Genomic DNA, 20,574 nt, shown 5'->3' on the forward strand with positions numbered 1-20,574 from the left:
CACTGGTTAAAGGGGAAGCTCTTCCCCCACCCCCACTCCTGACTTAAAAAACAACAACAAACAGCAAAAACAACAACCAACGCGTTTCAAACTGCTGCTAGCTGGTCTAGAAGAGCCATGCCTCCACAGACTGGCTTTGTTACTCAACAGCCACCATGGCCCAATTAAATGACTGTACTCCCAAGAGCCCCCCAGGTATCCCGTTCAGCTGGACTGCTACCTACAACAGGACAACTCCCAAGGTGCAGGTTCTCTGCTCAAACCCGAATATCCCACGAAGCGGCAGAGGCTGCGGGGCAGGAAGGCGGTAAGCACAGACATGCACGAAGCGTCCCAGGCTCTGCGGATGTCGCTCGCCCTTGCTGCTGAAAAGTCTTAACCCAACCCAGCTTTCAAGATTCATCTCTGATACCACTCTGCTGCAGTCCTAAAAGTACCCCAAACTGTTCTACCTCGTTCTTCCATAGGCACACAGCCTGTGTCCCCAAGTGGCTCCACGTTCTTGGAGGGACTGTCCTGAAACCCCAACTCAGGCTACAGGAAGCAGCCCCTACCGACTAATCCTGCTTAGCCTCGGCAGTGCCAAGCGCTTCCCCACCATCAGCTCACGCGCACCTCTCGTTATTTACCACATTTCATCAAATCTAAGGTGTGTGGATAAGGTGCCATCCTGGTCATAGCCGATGTCCACAGAAGGTATTCCCACGGCTCCATCACGATTACCAGCTGGCTGACAGCAACTAGGGGACGCCACTGACTGAAAGACGCATCTCAATTTCAGAGAAGTCACAGGGTGGAATGTGTGCATCTTAGAATCGATGAAGTTAGGATGTATCCACTCTGTGGTTGAGAAAACAGCTTCCAAGAGGCTACAAGTTGCTTAGGATCTCAGGGCCAGGAACTCAGCTGCCTGTGTCTAATCACGTCTACAGCACAGCCTTCTCTCAGCCCCCAGACAGGGCTGGGGAATGAACTCTGGCACTTTGGACACTGACCCTGTCAATCTTCCACTGCTCTCATGGCTGAGATGACCAGAGGACTGGGGTTCCCCAGCAGCACCCACCTCAGGCAGGCCTTGAATGGTGAGTAACACACCTACCCTGCACAGAAAAATTTCTGTGCACCCAGGCCAGCTCCAGTAACACATGGCCAAATACACATACATGTGGGTGCCTCACATTTGTGAGGGAAGAAAAAAAAAATCAGTATTTTCTTGCCACTACCTCCCTCACCCACCCCACCCCCAGCCTTGTTTGGGCATGAGGAAATGCAGACAGGACAATCTGTCCACTTCCTTCCTGGACCATGGCCTGTATAAACAAGTGGTTAGAAAGGGCCACTCAGCAGATGGGATAGGGGACACCAGGAGTCCTCAGACAGGGGTCTGACCTTTGTCATTTCTCGCCCAAAGGAAAAAGATGTGCACACACAGACATCCACTATAGTTTTATTTACAAGAGGGGTAGCTATGGGACAACATCTCTCAGTGCCCAATGACTTGGGGGCAGGGGAAGGGCAGGCTACAAAGCACCCAGGGGTGAAAGGGCAGCAAGGAAGGGGTAGATGAGGCTTGCCCCAGGCTGCTGCAGAGACTTCAATACCACAAGGTACAGTGGCTGCTGGCAGCTGTGGCCTGGAGGAGACACCCATTCCTCCTGCCTAGCCTAGACCTGCTCTTGGTAAACTTGCTCTTCACTTGCTTGTCCATGCATGCACACAGCACCCATGCATCCATGCATGCACACAGCACCCATGCACTCACGCACGCACACACACACACACACACACACACACACACACACACACACACGCACTAATTCAACAAATGGTAGAACAGGCTTCATCCTGGACCGACTGCCTTGTCCCCAGAAGTCTATGGCTGCATGCTTTCTATGTAGTATCATTAATACTGTGGGGAGCTGAAGAGAGATCAGGGAAACTTCCTCACAGACTCAAACTTTCTTCCTCTTTTATGAAAACAAAACAAAAAATAAATCAAAACTTTCGTTAAAAGTTTGACAAAGCTAATGGGTAAATGTGCTGTCACCTAGCTCTACCGTTCTGCTTTCATGACTTCTCTTCTGTACATCACAGCTGTGGCTTCAGGCTGTGGTGCTCTGGGCTTTTGCCTCAACATAAGCCAAGTGCTGTGTTTCTGCAGCTCAGTCTTCTCTCCCTCACAGCACTGCTGTAGAGGGTTCTGGGACGTAGCTGCCTTTCCCTGCCCTCCTGGTGTGCATACCACAGTTTGGTGCTGCAAGTGAGGAGAACTTCACTTTCCTCAGTATCTTAGCCCTCTCTAGAGAAGTTTCCTCCAGTGGGGTCACCAGATTAAGGAGTAGAAATATATTTCTGGCTCTTAAAACCTAGGGCCAAACTAGTTTCCCAAGACCTCACACCAAGTTCTGCGTCTCCAGGAGCCTGGGCGGGTGGCGTTCTTTCCTGTGTCCCGAGCCTCAGCTCCACTTGGGACGGCATACCTGCCCCTCTTCCGTCGGGGCCAGGCCGGCAGCCACGCTCATGCCACCTGGTTCACTCACTCATCTCCGAGGATGCCTGGGTTCAGAGGTGAAAGCCCTTTGAAAATTCTCGCAGACAATGGGCAGGTGAAAAGGACTGTTTGTCCACAGGTCCATGGGGACAGGCAGCCCATCTTGGTCCCATAAATGCAGTATTTTGGGGTTTGGCCATACCTGAGTGCCACAGAGGCATCACAACAATAAAGCTCTGTATACAGGGGTCAAGGGCTCTAAATAAGGCCCGTCTTTCTAGAAGCTGACCTGCCCATGATGGCCACAGGGGAATGGATCCCTCTGAGTCAACAGCTGAGTCTGCTTAGTTCTCTCCAATACCCGATACCCTACAGGAACTGATGTGACATAAGGGACGGGGGTCCTCACTAAGCAAACAACAGTGCTGAAATCAGGCCAGGCACCTCCCTGCCACGTGCCACCCAAGGAGCCAGCCTGCAAAAAGTGCCACCCTCCCCGTGCCTGAGCCTGCAGGAAGCAGGTGCCAGCATTTCTCTCACTCACAGCCCTGCCTACGATCCAGGCAGAGCTGAGCAGCTCCACTGGGAGCAAGACCTGCTTGTGATTACCTTGGTTGGAGTGGATCGGCTGAGGCAGGGAGGCTGAGGCGGGAGCTGCAGGAGGGGAGCCGCTGGGTCTGATGCAGGGTGCAGCTGGGAGCCGGAAGTCCTCACCAACCTGAGGAAGAGTATGGAGTTAGCCAGGAGGGGAAGAAAGAGCAGGAAGAACAGATCCGCCTCAGCCAGGGATTCGCAGGAAGAGCTCACCGTTCTCCCAACTAAAGGAATCACATAGAAAGCACCATTATTACTACACCATAGCACTCCCGAGGACCCAGTCTAAGGTTCCACAGGCAGGGGTAGGGGGCCGGGTACGGGCACTAATGCTCAGAGATCCCCGAGGGATCGCATGGCTCAGTTTCCCCAAGAAAAGCTCCATCCTTAGTTGAATCCTTAAAATTCTCACCTTCTTTTCAGTGTTGCTCAGTTTGGACTTGACATCTTTGGCTTTCTGAATTGCCTTCAGCACTTCCACAGTGTCCAGCTCTTTCTCTGTGGTTGCGACATCATCTAGACAAATCTATAGAGTCCAGAAAGTAGCTTACAGTATGGAGACTGGCAAAGCATATTGGGAGAATGGTAGAATCCTGCTGAAGACTGGGTTTGAGTGCCCTACAGGCCCCAAGAGGATACTGGGGACAAGGGAGGCTCCTCACCACCACATAAGTAACAGAACCACCTTAGATGGCCCATGAAGATCCCACATTGCTTAATAGATCTTTAGGGAGTCCCTCTCCACTAAGAGGTGCAGAAGCCTCTTGGGAACCAAGAGAAGGGCGTGAATGTACTGAGTTCCCTTATAGACAGAGCTCAGAACTGTCAAAGAACAAGAAAAGAACTTTCTGGACAAGGGACTACAGGGGGAAGATACACTGAATGGAAGAAGGCAGGAGTCCCATTCTGGGTAAGCAGGGAGAGCTGTGGGCTGGCATGCAGGCAGAATGGCCACATGAAGGACACCCCAAAGCACAAGACAGGTGCAGACACTATGGAGCTGGGAAGGCTTTCCAGCTCTGGAGTCACAAAAGGAAAAACAGCTCCCCCCCCCCCGCCCCCCGCCTCCGGTCTCCCGCTTTCTCTTTTTCTCTCCTTTTTCTTTTCATTCATTCATTCACTCATTCATTCATTTGAGATAGAGTCTCACTTTGTCAGTAGGCTGGCCTTGAACTCATGGACAACCCTCTTGCCTTGGTTCCTGAGTTCCTGAATTACAGGTATAAGCAATCATCTCCAGCAAGAGATGACATCTTATAATAACTGGCTTAGGGACAATGTGGACAAAATGACACCTGGTGGGGACAGAGAAGTCTGGAGAGAGAGGCCAACAGACTCTTGGTGTCTTCTGGCCTGGGATCTGAAGGAAATGGGTTCTAAGGACTGTGAGAGAATGGGAATGGGAACAAGGCCTACTGGAGGCTGAGGGGAAGGAGCACACCTGGGTAAGGACCTACTTGGTTAGCATGGTGGTGCCTGTCCAGTCAGAGCCAGTAGGCAGCAGACATAGACTCGACTGACCCAGTAAAGAAAAAAAAAATCTCAAGACTTGTAGTCATGCACCAGTGACCAGTGTAGTCAGGACCTAAGCAACTGATAATTTTAGGCATCTCACATAAATTAAGTAAAAATCCTACATATAATTTTAGACATCTTAGTCTAGGCCCCTTACCTAAAATATCCAATGTTAGTTTTATCAGTTTTATCTGTTGTTTTTTGACATAGGATTTCTCTGTGTAGCCCTACCTGTCCTAGAACTTGCTCTGTAGATTAGACTGGCCTTGAACTCACAGAGATCTGCTTGTCTCTGCCTCCTGAGTGCTGAGATTAAAGGTGTGAACCACCACTGCCCAGCTTCCAATGTAGTTTTTAAAAGTTGGAAACAATCCTTCTGTGCCCATGTGTTCCTGAAGCCTCCAAGCTTGAAGTCCTGGCACCCATGAAGCCTGCCAGGGAATAAGCAGCGCCAGGAGAGAGGTGGGGTCTGCAGGGGTACTCCCATGGGGAGCAGGGGACTGCAGACGTCCCTCAGAAGCAGACAAGGGCAGAGCGGACAGCCTTACCTCGCTCTGCCTTTGCAGACAGACTGGGTTCTCCCTGCCAGTCTCTCTGGGTTCTGATACTGCTTCTGGGGCTTACCTCAGAGGCTCGTTCTCCAAACTGGGAAAGCACCTTGGTCCGGTAGTCAGGGATGATGCTCAAAGGGTTGTTCAGCAAGGTCAAACGCTCCAGACATGGCAGGCTGCCAATGCTCTTGACCTCATCCAACTGCAAGACATGAGTACTTTTGGCCCTGCCTTCTAACACCTCAGCAACAGACTACACATTCGATGGCTGCTTTTGAGTGGACAGAATTCTACTGGTTTTCTTTTCTTTAAAATAATAAACAACAAGGTCCAGCAACCCTAGATCCTGAGGCCCTCAGGATTGGGCTTACCTGCTCAATCCGGTTGTTTCGGAGGTCCACATTAACCAGGGAGTAGAGTTTGTGCAGACCGCTCAGACTCTCTAAGAAGTTGCCTGCCAGGTTTAGGGTTTTGACATTGCCAAGTTTAGTGTGCACGCCTTCCAGGGAGGAGAGCTTGTTGTAGGACAGGTCAAGGTGCACGAGGTTGTACAGGTGCTGTAGCAGCAGGAGAAACAGGGTGGCAGCAGAGGTTAGTCCTCCAGAGAGGTCACTGTGCCCTTTAGAGCACTTAGACCAGTCTATGAGGCAGCTCTGTAAGTGCTCTGACAACTGCTGAGAAAGGAAGGCCCTCTTCCCTCTTTCCCATGACATAACCTGCTGGCATCCCCTGCTGACAGGTTAGGGGTGAGCACTGAAGATCTGCCTTTCTGTCATCATCACGCTCGGTTTGCACACTCAGCTTTACTGACGCTTGGGGGCTAGAGCAGTGGTCAATGCATCCCTGGAAGCCCATGCTCACCACACTCTGGTGGGCTCACCACCCTCTGGGGCACAGTGCTTCTCTCCAGCCTCTGGGCCCACCTAGAGAGCAAGTCCTGGAGAGCTGTGGGCAGCCATTACCTGCAGGTTATCCACAACTCGCACTCCATTGTGACTCAGGTCCAGGTACTCAATCTTTGGGATCAGTTTCTTATGAAAGAAAAGAATGTTTAGCATTACTCAAGGAGGCTGGCCCACACACAGTTCACGTACGTGGTGGCTGAACATGCATTTCCAGCCGGCACACTTTCTCCCTGACCCCTCCCACTGTCCCATCAGCAGAAACCCAAAAGAATACACAATTTGGATAGAACAAGTGGCTTAAGTAATACGAATGGTAATTGCCAGAGAGATAAGGGAGCACATTCTTTTTTAACCCTGCTCACTACCACAAAGCACAAAAAGAATCATGCTATTATTATTATTATTATTATTATTATTGGTTTTTCAAGGCAGGGTTTCTCTGTCCTAGAACTCTCTCTGTAGACCAAGCTAGCCTCAAACTCACAAGAGATCCTTCTGCCTCTGGCTCCCGAGTGTTGGGATTAAAGGCGCGCACCAACACCACCTAAGAACCACACCCTTGAAGGCCTTGGGAATGTCACTCTAACATAGGCACGCCTGTATTCTAGGAAATGAGTTTTCTGCTATTTTTTAGGACTGAATATTATCACTTACCATGGTTATATTAAACGTACACATAGTTCATAATGCTTCACTTGGTTTTATGAATCAACTATTTTAAAATATTCTCACTTTGAAATTTAATTTTTTTAAGATTCATTTTATTTATGTGAGTACATTGTGGTTCTTCTTAGACACACCAAAGGAGGACATTGGATCCCACTACAGATGGTTGTGAGCCACCATGTGGTTCCTGGAAACTGAACTCAGGACCTCTGGAAGAAGAGCCAATGCCTTTAACCGCTGAGCTATCTCTCCAGCTCTTGAAATTTAATTTTAAAACTACGAACAATGTATAGACTATTGAATAAAGAATTTTGGGGAAACCTTCAGGAAAAGATCAATTCTAACAGGCAATCCTAGGGTCTGGGCGGTCTGAGAGCCTGGGAGGCTGCTACAATCATACCACAGATTCGTCGATCTCACAGATGCTGTTGTGGCTCAGGTCTAGAGTAGTCAGTGCTTGCCATGTTGGGATGATAGCAGTCACAGGGCCTCCGAGGGCAGTGCCTTCAGGCTCCCACTCATCAAATTCTGAGGCCTCAGGAACAAGCACTTCCTGCATAAGAACATCTGTTGAGCACCACACTTGGGCCCTCACGCAACACTGAGTGGAACATGCTACAGTTGCAAAATTTAAGGAAGAGCTGGAGCATATTTAGCATGTGGAAATGAGCTTGCATTAAAGGGGCTTTGGTTCATGTGTCTAAGCGGTTGTGAAATAATTGAAAGGCTTAGCATACCAGCAGCTTGAGTAAGTTCTGGCCCTGTGACTTCAAGAATAAATTCTAGTCAAGCCCTCTCGGGCCTCTGCTATAGAGTGATATCTTTCCTGGCTTAACCAGAAGAGACTGAAGGACTCTGGTGTTGCCAGGCAACCGTGCTTTCAGAATGGTCTCTACTGTGGGCAGCAAATCCCTTAGCCATGACTTCACAGGGAGCGAATCATCGCTAAGAGGAGAGTAACAGCCCAGAGCATCAGTCACCAAAGGAGAGGGAGGCAGTTCTCCCTGGTTTGACTTCTTCTACAAGACATCTTCTAAGGGATCAGCCTGGGTTGCTTTAGCACACGGCAAGGAACACCTCCCAAGGGACAAGGCAGCTACACTTTGCTCTCCCTACAGCTTCTTCCTTTCCGCTGGGAGCCTTAGGAGAAAGAAGTTTCAATAAACCCAAATTTTGATTAGATGCCTAAGTCATAAAATTTGCTCCTACCTATGGTCTCTGTGCTAAGGGAGGATTTAACATCATGATGATGATATCCACAAAACCATAAAAGGGACTTCCGACATCAGCAGCTGGGCTGTTTCTGTTACTCATGTCCAGACAAGGCCCAACCCTTCTAAGCCTCATCTTCCTCTTCAAGTCCATGGAGGAAGAGAGACAAATAAGTGCTAAGCCAGGGCTGCTGGGCTCAGAGGAAATTCAGTCAGGTTCACTCACAAAGGCTGTGCCCACAGGCCAGGCCCCAGGCAGAAACACAAAGGCAGATCTCACCTTCATTGAGGTTGCTGAGAATCGAACACTCATCGTGGCTAAAGTTGGTTTGGAGGTAACCAGCCCTCGGATATGCTTGGCATCACAATGACTTATCTGGAACAAAAAATAGCTGTGTCTCAGAAATGGCATCTTGAAGCCTCAGAAACTCCAGGAATTAGGCATTCCTTTGATAAAAGGTGACTTCTTTCAGCCTGGTGACAGCAGTGGCACACCTTTACTTCCAGAACTCAGGAGGCAGAGGCAGGCGGATTTCTGAGTTTGAGGCCAGCCTGATCTACAGCATGAGTTCCAGGTCAGCCAGGGCTATACAGAGAAACCCTGTCTCAAACAAATAAATAAACAAAAAACCTTGGTTTTTTTTAATTCCCCAGTGCTACTTAGCAGATTAACAGTTTTAAGCATCTAGTAAGAAAGGCATTTAGCTAGGCATAGTTTCAAACACCTCTGATCTCAGCACTCAGGAGCAGAGGCAGGTGGATCGCTGTGAGTTCAAGGCCAACCTCACCTACACAGTGAGTTTCAGGACAGCCAGAGCTACACAGTGAGACCCTGACTCAAAAATGGACTCTCATGTTATGAGACACAAATTCCACTTCTTTGGTTAAGGGATATCTGGGTTTGCCAAGTAAATAGAAAAGGAGGACACAGGAATCAGAGCAGGGAAAAAGGGGTTCCCTCCACAGTACAGGGGGTGTCTCTTCTGCCTTCCCAACTGCCCCACATCCTCAAGTAAGAGCAGGTCAGTGGGAGCAGGCTTCTGGAGTTCAACCAAAGCTCCTCCTCGCCCTAAGCCTCAGTTTCCTCAGCTGTAAACAGAAGGACAGCTTCTATACGTCACAGAACGGCTGGGAGACTTGATGGAGTATACATGGATGCAGGGTACAGGCTGAGCATACAAGCCAAGCTCAGGAAACACAAGGCCTTTGACTTGGAAAACAAAGAATTTGAATTGCCTCTCTCTGGCCTTTGGGATGGTTTCTGTGATTTCTACCTGAATAATGCTTGTCCTTGACTCTGCGAGAGACCAGAGGGACTAGGCTCTGGAGCTCTGCAGATCTAATACTTCCTATTGCAGGGATGGAGGCCTGCAACCAGCTGAGGTCAGAAAAGGCTCCCTTTCTGTCTTTAGAGGGGCTTGATTTACTTGGATAGAACCTTCCAATCTATTGACAAATATGAAAGCCACAGTGCCTACCACTTGCTATCATAGCCATTCCTACACACAAACATTAGGTGCAAGATGTGCTGTGCAGGGCCCAGCCCTGCCTGTTCACCAGCAGACTTGGCCTTACCTCCACCTGGTGAAGAGACTTGAATATTGAAAGATCAAAGGGCAAGAGCTGCTCCTTAATATTGCTGGTCCCAAAAGGTCCATCTGTGCCTGAAACCTAAGACCAAAATAGATTTAAATTAGAGATGCTAATACCTTCTCTATCTGCACGTTTGGGTCACTGTGGCAGCAGCTGTCAAACTCAAAAGTTTTGACCACTTCTACAGTATTGAGACAGTGGGCCCTGCTGGCTTCTGCTGCTCACAGGCAGAAGCACAGTATCAAGGACACTAGGTCCCTTTCATATACCGAACACCCCAAGCCCTGGTCCTCCTCACACACTGGCAGCTAGTAAGCTGTCAGAACTGAGAGCCAAGTGAGTGACTGCACAAGTAAGCTGCTGCATCTTTACCTTAAGGTACTTAAGGCGACAGGTGAAGTCTAGGATGTGTCCAAGGTCAGTCTTGGCATCACCACTGGCACAAGTAGGCTTTCCCTGTTGCAGCTGTTCTGTGACAGCATAGAGCTGCAAGGGCCTGATGGCAAAGACCTCACCGGCTCCTAGAAGTTGTTCTCCTGTAACAGCCAAACCCAAAGGTAAGTAAGTGTCTAGACGCAGTCCCAGCCTGGTGTTCAGCCAGGGCAGTATAAGCACCAAGCCAACAGTCAACAAGCATGCAGCAAGCACCTATGACATGCACCCGCCCACCATGTAAAGCTGGTCTTAAGTACATAGGAGCAGCCCTTTGGAGCTCACACTGGGTATAGGGCAGTCCTGGACACGTGATGAGAAAGGAGGGATGTGTTGCGGGAGGGGAGTGGGGAGCCATCCAGAAGAGTAGAGATCTAAGGCACTGACTGAGACAAGACAAGGCTAAGAAAGGCAGTGCTGTGGGTATCACAACTACACTGCACCCTCTAATATGTAGACACTAAGGTCAAATAAGATGCCAGCATTCAGTCCTTAAACTGCTTCTTCTATCAGGTCTCTGGGTCTCCGACCACTAGCATCCTTCCTTTACTTCAGGGAAGGTAGTGAATACTAAATGTAAGCATGCTGGCAAGGGCTGCTCACTACATGTCAGCTATTGTTAATATGTTCTCTGGCAAGACCATGATGCAAGACTGACTCCTACTTGCGATCTGACTACTTCCAAGCAAGGACAAATCAGGTGCAAGATGGCAGCATGCCAGCCACTTTCAGCACCCCATGTGGCTTGGAACCTGAGACTTGGGTGAGTCCTAGACACTCACCATACACAAGCCTGGCTACCCGAGTTTGATTCCCAGAACCTACATAAAGGTGGAATGGGAGAACTGACTCTACCGAGTCGTCCTCTGATCTCCGTATGTGTGCTGTGACACATGTGCTCCCCCCCATAATAATAATAATAATAATAATAATAATAAGACAGACAATTCATGCTAACAAGGAATCTTAAGAGTGAAGGAATATACATCTTCACCTGCAGGACAAGTAGGTGGGTAGCCAGGGACCTGACACCTTCAAGAAGGTGGGCCCTGGAGAGGACCTTACAGGTGAGCTCGTGCTAGCCTGAGCCTTCAGCTACCTACTCCATTAGGCAAATGGCCCAGCATTTCAAGGACCAACAGCTATGTATGTATGTACCTTTTTCAAAGAGTTCTTCAGCCAGTGCTGCAGTGACACCATTTATTTCCTGTGGAGAAACAAGCCCTGTAGTTAGACACCTACCTGTCCATCCCTGGAATTGCACACATCCCGCTATCTACTCAGTCTGCTTGTGGAGGGCCAAGTCTAGATCTCAGGAGTGTCCAATCTTTGACACTGCAATAAGACACTGTCACTTTCAAAACCCACGCTTGAGAACTGCACAATCAAGTAACAATACAGCCACAAGAACCGTCTGATGACGTTCTACATAAGGGCTTTGTACTGGGTTGTATCATGCCTGTCCTCCAGCTGCATGGCCTGCAAGCAGCTAGCAGGACACAGCAGTGAGATGGGGAAAAAGCTGGAGGGGGAAGAAAAGCTAGAACAAAGCAAGGAGCTTAGAAACAGAACCAAGTATTTTCAGATCAGATCTATGGATGTCAGAACGGTCTGCACAACATGGCGGATCATGCTACAGCCCACAGTCTTGACCAATGCTAAGGACTGGCTGGGGAGCCAGCATCTCCCTAAACTGACTCTGGAGAACGGAACTGCCACCTTCTCTCTTGTCAAATGTTTCTTGAAAAGAGTGGACACACCTTTGTCCTGTGTGCATCCCTTCCAGAGTCGGAGCAGTCCCACAAAGCCCCTGGGTCACTAGAAAGATGTGGCAAGGGTTTTCAAACGATACAATGCCTTAAGGAGACATGGCAAGAACCATGTTCTCTCACATTAACAGCAGACATGCGAGGCTCTAGCTCATACCAGACAATGCCTGAGTACTCGGTAGGTTCTGGCTGGCTGACTTCTCCCACTGTCCTACAAGAGGACCCGCTACCTTGTACCATGTAACACAGATAAGCAAACACAGGTGGAGAGCTTTAGGGACATTTCCACTTTATATGGCTATAAACCAGTAAAGCTACCCTCCAGCATGCAATCTTGGTTCCCCTGTACATAACCAGCTGCCTCTGCACTCAAAACAATCGTGGGCTGAGAGACAGCTCAGTGGTTATCAGCGCTGGCCACTCTTCTAGGGAACTCTGGTTTGGACCCATGTGGTGGCTCACAATCATTGATTTTGAGCCAATTTTAGGAATCTTTTCTAACCTCAGATACAGACACAAGCATGGTGTATGTGTGTGTGTATATGTCAAAAAAAAAAAAAAACACTCATACACATAAAATTCTAAAAATCTAAAAACAATCGTGTTGTTTGCAGACCCCATCAAAACCTTCCGCCCCACCTCCCACAGGCAAGAGATTAAATTGGCAGATGGTAGTCCACAGGTCTTTTTGTAAACAAGCCCAGATGGCGGTGCAAATAACCCCTCAGCACTCACAGGACGCTGCTGCTACCGCTGCTAGAGTACAGCTAGGATACACACATATTTATAGAATTTACAAAGCACCAGGCTGTAGGGAAGGGGAGGCCTGTTCCTGTTTTTCTTAGTACTTGTCTCTTCTTCATAACCTTACAAATCATAGCTACCCCCGTCAAATACTGGAAACTGAACCTAGGGCCTCTATCGCTGAGCTATGGCAACCAGCCCTTTTGTGTTTTGAGACAGAATCTCACCAAGTTACCTGGTTGGGTTCAAATTCAGAATTTTTCTGCCTCAGCCTCCCAAGTAGCTGGGATAAAACAGAGCTGTTCACCTAGCTACTGACAGCACTCTTTTTTTTTTTTTTAAAGATTTATTTATTAATTTTATGTATGTGAATACATTATAGCTGTACAGATGGTTGTGAGCCTTCATGTGGTTGTTGGGAATTTAATTTTTAGGACCTCTGCTCACTCTGGTTAATCCTGCTCGCTCAGTCCCTGCTTGCTCTGGCCCAAAGATTTATTTATCATTATAAATAAGTACACTGTAGCTGACTTCAGACGCATCAGATCTCATTATTGGTGGTTGTGAGCCACCATGTGGTTGCTCAGATTTGGACTCAGGACCTTCAGAAGAGCAGTCAGTGCTCTTAACCTCTGAGCCATCTCGCCAGCCCCCTGACAGCACTTTTAATGGTTGTTTATACAGGAAGCATTTCCTCTGGCCTCGTTGTCCTTTGTTCAAGGTGGTTTTCTTAACATAGTAAGGTTTTTCACTTTTATGTTTAACCTCTAATTCTTTTACTTTGTAACTGCAAGGATCTTTTATTCCAAGAATGTAAGAGTATTTTCCTGTTTTATTTTCTTGACCTTTTATGATCTTTAAAAGTTGTGTTTATTCAGTTTGTATATAACATAAGAACTGTTCCTCTGTCACTTCATCCCTCGGTGTACAGAAAGCCATCACAGCTGTGTTAGAGAGTTAGGGCTACAGGTCACAATGTAAAAGGCTAGCAGAGAAGCAGGCTGCCAGCTGGCAGAGGCTGCAGGTTGTACAAAGCTCAACCTCAGTCTCCACCTCCCACGCCCATCAGTTCTCCTGGCAGACGTGAGGATCTGAGCCCAGCCAGGGAAATGCCTGGACTGACCACAGACATGTCTCCCATGCACTTCAAAAAACGATGCCCTCTACTTCCTATCCTCCTGCAGTCAGACCACCAAATGCTTAAGTCCCAGGGGCCGCCAGTCTACACTTCCCTCAGCTCCCAGGCAGCGCAGGCATTGCACTGGCACAGGAAGCCTGACTTTCTGCCCTGTCGTCAATGCGTTCCTCCCCCTCCTTGGTGTATTTCTTTGGACAACTGGTGTTGACTCAGACAGAACAGAGACAGACTCATGCTGCATATCAGCCCTGCGAAGGAGACAGGGCTGGAGTTTCCAGAAAACATAGAGTTGATATGAGGAGCCAAGAGCATTAATTTCTGAAGAATGCCGAAAGCAAACTGTACCACTCTCCCACTCAGGGCACAGGAAGAGCATCCTGTTGCCCTTCCTACTTGGCTTCCCCAGACTGATCTTCATCTTAGGAGAGAGCCAAAACCAGAGGGACACTGAAATCCCTCAGACTGCAAACCTAGAACACCAGCCTCCTCTGGTCACACTGCACCTGTGGGTGAAGCAATACAGTCAGGCCTCTCTCTGGGACAGTAAGAAACAGGGCAGGGGGCTCAGTGGCCCCTGAGCCCAGCTATGGACTCCCATGTAGTGTCACCTGTGGAGACAGGTGGTTCTTTACATAGCGTACTATATTTGTGCTGAAGGGACCTGAAGTGCTTTGAGGGATATAACTGTAAAATAACATGTGCTACAGACTTGATCAGCCATGCCAGGAAGAGGACCGTGTGTCAGTGTGCACTCTTGGGGGAAAGGCGCACGCTTACGCCCCCTGCCTCCCAAGAACTTTTAAAAGCCTGTTGTCCTGGGATGGACTCGAGGGCCTTTCCCATTCTAGATAAGCTACACCTCCACTTTGGGCTTCATGTAACCACCATGTGGACGTAGAGCCTAACATCAAGTGTACCCCCAAATACATATGCCAGTGCTCATTAAAAACCCCTAGCCAGGGACTGGAGAGTGAGTTCAGCAATTAAGAGCACTGAGTTCAATTTCCAACCAGCACACAGTGGCTCACAAGCATCTATGATGGGGTTTGATGCCCCCTTGTGGCACAGAGGTGTACATCAGGATAGAGCACTCATACCTAAAATACACAAAATAAGTAAAATTCAAACAAACAAACAAACAAACACCTAGCCAGGCCCTGCTATCTCTTGGCCTGTGCTAAAGCATTGTGCCTGTCAGTGGACACTAGCCAGCCATTAATGACAAGCCACAGAGGCCATCACTCAGATGTGACCTAGCTATACAGAGTAAGGATTGAGGGAACTCGGCTAGCTTTTATTTTGTGCTAGTAGAAGTCAGCCATATTATATGTGGTTCAACTTTCAGCAAAGATTCCTCACTTAAGGATTCACATAAAACTTTAAAAGAGCTCCAGGACTATAACCTTGAAAAACAAACACACCAAGCAGGCCTGTTATCATCCACAGTGCTTTCAACTAAAACAAATTATAATAAAATGGATCTAAAGCCAGTACTAACAGTTGACAGTTACATTTCAAATTAAAAAAAAAATTTTTTTTGATTACAGTCAAGTGTCAAGTAGCTTTAATATAAGGAAATGATATAAACTTTCCTTTTGAAGAGAACTCAGTCTCTTTCCCTACCAGAACAGCCCAGTATGATGACACGTGATGTGCCCTGACCCATGCCTCTTCTAAGCCTCAGACATTCACTGTGCAATCTCATGCAGGCTTCAAAGAGTCCCAGATTATCATCTTCCAGCTCACAGAACAGTTCAGGGTGCAAAAAAGTTAAATGACTGACTTGGAGTTAACTTGAAATGAGCAGGTCTGGAGGACAAACTTGGCTCTGTCTATTTCCAAGTCCACGGTAAGGTGTCCTACCCAAGAACAGTTATGGTTGTGATAATCCATGGATTGGTTTCTACAGAGTCAGAACCATCTCTAGAGGTTCTGGGATGGGATCTATGACTGTGAGTCTAGGAAGCTAAGAGTGCAGCTATCCAGGAGTAGGAAGCAAAGGTTGCTCCAGCCCCTGGATTCCCATTTTAGAGCTGGATGGGGGACAGAAAGAATCCCCTAGTCATTAAAATCCATACTTTGAAAGAATCAAGCTAGGACCCCCATACACACACTTCATACCATACACAAAAATGAACTCAAAATGGGTCAACATCCTAAATGTGAAACAAAATTCATAAGAGAAAATATAAATTCCTGTGACACTGGGGGCAATGGTTTCTCAGATATGGTTCCCAAAACATGTGACCAAAACACTCAAAAGATGGACTTGGTCAAAACCGAAAGCACGGATGCTTCAAAGGATGAAATGAAAATAAATAAAAAATTTTAAAGGGTACTATCAAGTCACAAAAGCCAGGTGTAGTGATACATGTTATAATCCCAGCACTTGGGAGGCTGAGGCAGGAGGATGGGGAGTTTGAGGCCAGCTTGTTCTACATACTTCTAAGCCAGCCTATGCTCTATAGAGACCATGTCCTGAGAAACAACAACAGAATAAAGCGAGAAGCCGTGGGCGCAGCTCTGTGGGGCTCCATGTGTGGAGAGTAAAAGCCCTGAATTTGATCTGCAGGCTCCCACCTCCCCCAAAAAAAAGAGAAGAAAAAAAAGAACAAAGGGTAAAAAAACCCTTCCCGGAACAAGATGAGTTATTTGCATATCACACTTCTGATAAGGGTCTAGCACCCAGAATTCATAAAGAGCTCTTACAACTCGACACAAACCAAACAACAGCAGCAAAGCCCGAGACTAAAAGGACAAGGGATTTAAATCCATTTCTCCAAAAATACAAATGGCAAATAAGCATGTAAAAAATTCTCAACAGCATCAGTCATGGTGCAAGAGCAAGCCAAGCTCACGATGACACCACTCCACCCCTCCCGCGGGGTATGGACAAAGACGGTACACGTGCTGGTGTAAGCCAGGCTGGGGAGGCTGCGGCTGACACAATGTGACTGAGAATGTACAGAGCAGCAGTCTGGTGGCTCACCTTCCTCTCCTGGGCACACATGAAGTAGGTAAGAAACACACACTTACATAAAACCTTAGGCTGTAGCCTCCCCCAGCCAGTTTCAGTTTCTGTGGTAATCATGGTCAACTACAGTCCAAAATTATTAAATGGAAAGTGCCAGAAATGAACAGCTCGTAAGTTTTCAAGTACACATCATTCCGAGTAGCAGGAGGCCTCCAGCTGTCCCACTCTGTCCCCTGGAACCCGAGCCACCCTCGTCCGGCACATTTACTTAATCTATCGTCACGGACTAGTCACTCGCAGCCACCTTGGCTACCACAGTATTGAAATGCGTGTGCATTTACTTGAGTTTAGGATCATCTGTACATGCAAGAGTAGTGATGCAGAGATTCAGATATGCCAAAGACACGTCTTAAAGTGACTCCAGAAGAGAAACAAGGAAGAGTCTCTAATCTGGTAAGAAGATAAATTAGTTATGATCTACACTAAAAATCAATCTTCAGCCCAGGAAATCATGAAGCGGAGATGCCTGCTAGTGCTGCTGTGATATCTCAAACTGTAAAAGCTCTGGTTAGGATACATAATAAGTACCAGCCTAAAATAGAAAAACAACGGACTTGCGTATTTAGCAAAGATTTGTGTGTGCATGGGTAGGCTCGTTAGCCTTGCTTTTAGCTCTTTACTGGGGTCCTTGCAATATATTTATCACCTTACATAAGGGGATGGTGAAGGAAAAACACAGAATGTTGTGGCAGTCCCTCCTTACCTACAGGGGGCATGCTCTAAAACCCACAGATGCTCAAAACAGTTCATATACTGCAGTTACAGTGTACTCATATACACAAAATAAATAAATCTCATTTATTACAGGTGGTTACCCATAATGAGATCTGACGCCCTCTTCTGGTGTGTCTGAAGACAGCTACAATGTACTTATGTATAATATTAAATCTTTGGGCTGGAGCGAGCAGGGACTGAGCGAGTGGAGTTGACTGGAGCGAGCAGAGGTCCTAAAAAAGTTCAATTCCCAACAACCACATGAAGGCTTATAACCATCTTGTACAGCTACAGTGTACTCATATACATAAAATAAATAAATATTTTTAAAAAATGATGCAGTATGGTCTTTCAAAGTATCTTTTTCTTTTACCATTGCACTCACAGGACGTGACTCGTGGCACATTTTGGCACATCTGAATGGCCAGCACCATGGCTCAGGTGCTTCGGGTTATTGTCACATCGTCAGTTACCCAGACATGGCACTGTGATACTGGAACACATGATCTGACAACTGAGATGGCTACTAAGTGATGTATGCACAGTGTGGAAACACCAGAAAAGATGCCAAATCCTGTGAGCGACGGAACCACCACACCACTCAGAACGGGATGTACTTTAAAATTCATGAAAAATGAAACTTCTGGAGTCTACATTTAACATTTTCAAAGCATGGTTGCCAATATGCAACAGAAACCATGGGATTAAAAGTCACAGACAAAAAGGGATTTCTGAATGTATTAACTGAAGACTATATTAGTCATAAAAGGACTAAAAGTTTAATGCCAAAGTTGCTACCTGTTGTATGAACCACTTATCTGATACACTGAGAACAAGCAAACTTAGGGACAGAAAGCAAGGCAGTGACTGTCAGGGTGGGAAGGAGGGGGACAAATAGTTACTGCCCCTAGACACAGCGTGGGCTAAGTGTTCTGGAATTTGGACAGTGGTGTTCATTTCACAATTCTCCGTGAGTCAACTAAAAACTACTGAATTGTATACTTACTAAACTTTATAGTACGTGAATGATATCCCAATCTAAAAGTAATCCTCCTAAACAAAGAGAAAACAACAAAAAGCCGGGTGCGAAGCTAGATGTGGTGGCGCCATGACTTTAATCCCAGCACTTGAGGGGCAAAGGCAGGCGGGCAGATCTCTTGAGTTTGAGGCCAGCCTAATCTAAAAAGTGAGTTTCCAAGAGAGCCAGGGCTACACAAAGAAACCCTTCTTGATACAAACAAGCCCCCTCAAAAGGCCAGCTATGTGGACATATACTGTAACTGCAGTTTGCAGGAAGGCAGGAAGTCACTGCAAGCTCAAGGCCACCCTGGGCTTCATGGCCAACTATGTCTATATAGTGAGAGCCTGTCCTAACAAAGTAAAATGTAAACAGTCCACACCATGGCCAAATAGAGATCTCCAAGTCCACCTGCCTCATCCAGTGTCTGCACACAAGACACGTCAGGAACAACTCTGAGGAAGATGATGGCTAAGAAGAAAAGATTCCCCAGAGAGCCTCCCCACCCCACCCCCACAAAAAAGCTAACAGTGCTATCACACTGCGTGGAATCAAATTTAAATGGAGAGCTAACACAGTGGTTCTCAACTGGATGAGTTTTGCCCCCACTACGCTCCTCCACCCCCGGAATATGGGCGTTGGCTCCTCTAGAGAGTAGAGTTGTAGCTGATGGAACTGGAAAGGAAAATGGTTTCATGTGGACGGAGGCCAGGGGTGCTACTGTCCCTCACAGCTCAGAGTGACAGCAGTGCCATGGCTGAGAACCCCTGTGTTCATCCAATGACAGGTTCGTTACTTTTAAAATCCTCAGATTTATACGACCAATGTATATGTTTAATATTAACAAAGTCAAGTATGACCAAACAGCTCCGAGGCCATGGGTCAAACCAGAACCACCAGAGTTAGGCTGGCCCCAGACTATCGCAGGAAAGTCCAACTGAAAAGAACATTCTAGACCTTTTCCAGATCAGAGTTGGGCAAACCTGAGGCAGCCAGGAAAATGTCTCCCTAAAGACACAGACTTAAGCAATAAACCAGACCTTCAAAGAGATGTTTATCAGGTTTCATTCTTCAGTGGAGATTGGAAGTTTTGTGACATTTATTTAACAGACTCATATAGCAAGGGAGAATTTTTTCTAACACAAAGAAATTAAAAACAACAACAACAACAAAAGCAAACCATTTACAACAGGACCTGGTATATAACCATATCTAGGTGTGTACAGCACCTCCCAGCTCAGTGGCAGGGCACAGCCACATCAGCAAACCCCAAACCTCAGGCTAATAAGGCCCACAAGTCTTACTTTGCAATTTTTAAAAAAATTTAAAGAAGGTACTTCCAATAAGGCAAAGCCATCTTCATCATTTACGGGGAAAATAATTAAATACTAAATGTTATCAGAAAACCTCTGAAAGAAAACTTCTACATGTAGTTTTTCATAGACAATGATTTCTATGTGACCCTTTTTCTTATAAAACCAGAACCCTAGTCTACATACCGTTTTACAACCTGTCCTTTTGTGGGTTTTTAGGGTGGGAAGGGGGGTGAGACAGAGTGTCAGTGTGAAGCCTTGGCTGGCCTGGAGCTTGCTGTGAAGCCCAGGCTGGCCTGGAACAACGATCCCCCAGCCTCTGCCTCCCAAGCGCTGGGACAAAGGTGTGCGCCTGCACGGTAGGACTTGCTCTTGCATGTTTATCTTCCCATGGCAGTGGGGCCTCAGCCATACCACAATAGAATGTCCAGTTGCATGGCTGACCACGTTTTTGTTGTTTTGCTGTTTCACTGGAGACAAGATTCTCATTGTGTGGCCTTAAGAGATTTGCCTGCTTCTGCCTGCTGGGATAGAGGGTATGTGCTACTACACCCAGCCTTGTTTGGATTCTCAAGACAAGTCTTGATGTGTAGCCCAGGCTGGCTTTGAACCATAGTCTGGAAAGTGCTAGAACTGCAGGTGTGTCCTGTCATACCTGGCTTGGCTTGATTTTTTTTTTTTTAAATGAAAGTTCTTTCCAGTGTTCTCCATCTTGTCTTCAGTATCTTGCTCTGAATCCTGACATGACTGCCTTTCCTCACGTGTCCCTTTAGAGTTACCCTATCTTTCCTGAAAATAAACTCTCAGAAGTAAACTGCTAGTAGCTTTTGACATTTTCGTTTCACACTGCTTGCTAAACTACCCTTCCCAAGGTCTGACAGCTAAA

At 47.2% G+C, this 20,574-nt stretch overlaps 1 protein-coding gene across 3 annotated transcripts in view; it reads right to left on the reverse strand.

The window, feature by feature from the left end:
• Positions 1–20,574, reverse strand: part of Nisch (nischarin) — a 36,220-nt gene that overhangs the window by 10,953 nt on the left and 4,693 nt on the right. For 2 of the 3 annotated variants that reach the window (XM_085828532.1, XM_085828531.1), the window contains exons 4-13: positions 11,117–11,165; positions 9,899–10,062; positions 9,509–9,604; positions 8,214–8,309; positions 7,123–7,275; positions 6,114–6,182; positions 5,523–5,708; positions 5,225–5,353; positions 3,498–3,611; positions 3,101–3,209 (exon numbers count right to left, since the gene is read on the reverse strand). In XM_085828532.1, coding sequence (XP_085684658.1) covers positions 3,101–3,209; positions 3,498–3,611; positions 5,225–5,353; positions 5,523–5,708; positions 6,114–6,182; positions 7,123–7,275; positions 8,214–8,309; positions 9,509–9,604; positions 9,899–10,062; positions 11,117–11,165 — 1,165 coding nt within the window. Of the gene's footprint in view, positions 1–1,431; positions 2,557–3,100; positions 3,210–3,497; positions 3,612–5,224; positions 5,354–5,522; positions 5,709–6,113; positions 6,183–7,122; positions 7,276–8,213; positions 8,310–9,508; positions 9,605–9,898; positions 10,063–11,116; positions 11,166–20,574 lie in introns of those variants that run through there. The other variant, XM_021182481.3, reaches the window with a different exon arrangement.

Source organism: Mus caroli, unplaced genomic scaffold (assembly GCF_978045245.1).
Source record: "Mus caroli unplaced genomic scaffold, Mus_caroli_1 scaffold_12, whole genome shotgun sequence".
In the NCBI taxonomy this organism is placed as follows: domain Eukaryota; kingdom Metazoa; phylum Chordata; class Mammalia; order Rodentia; family Muridae; genus Mus; species Mus caroli.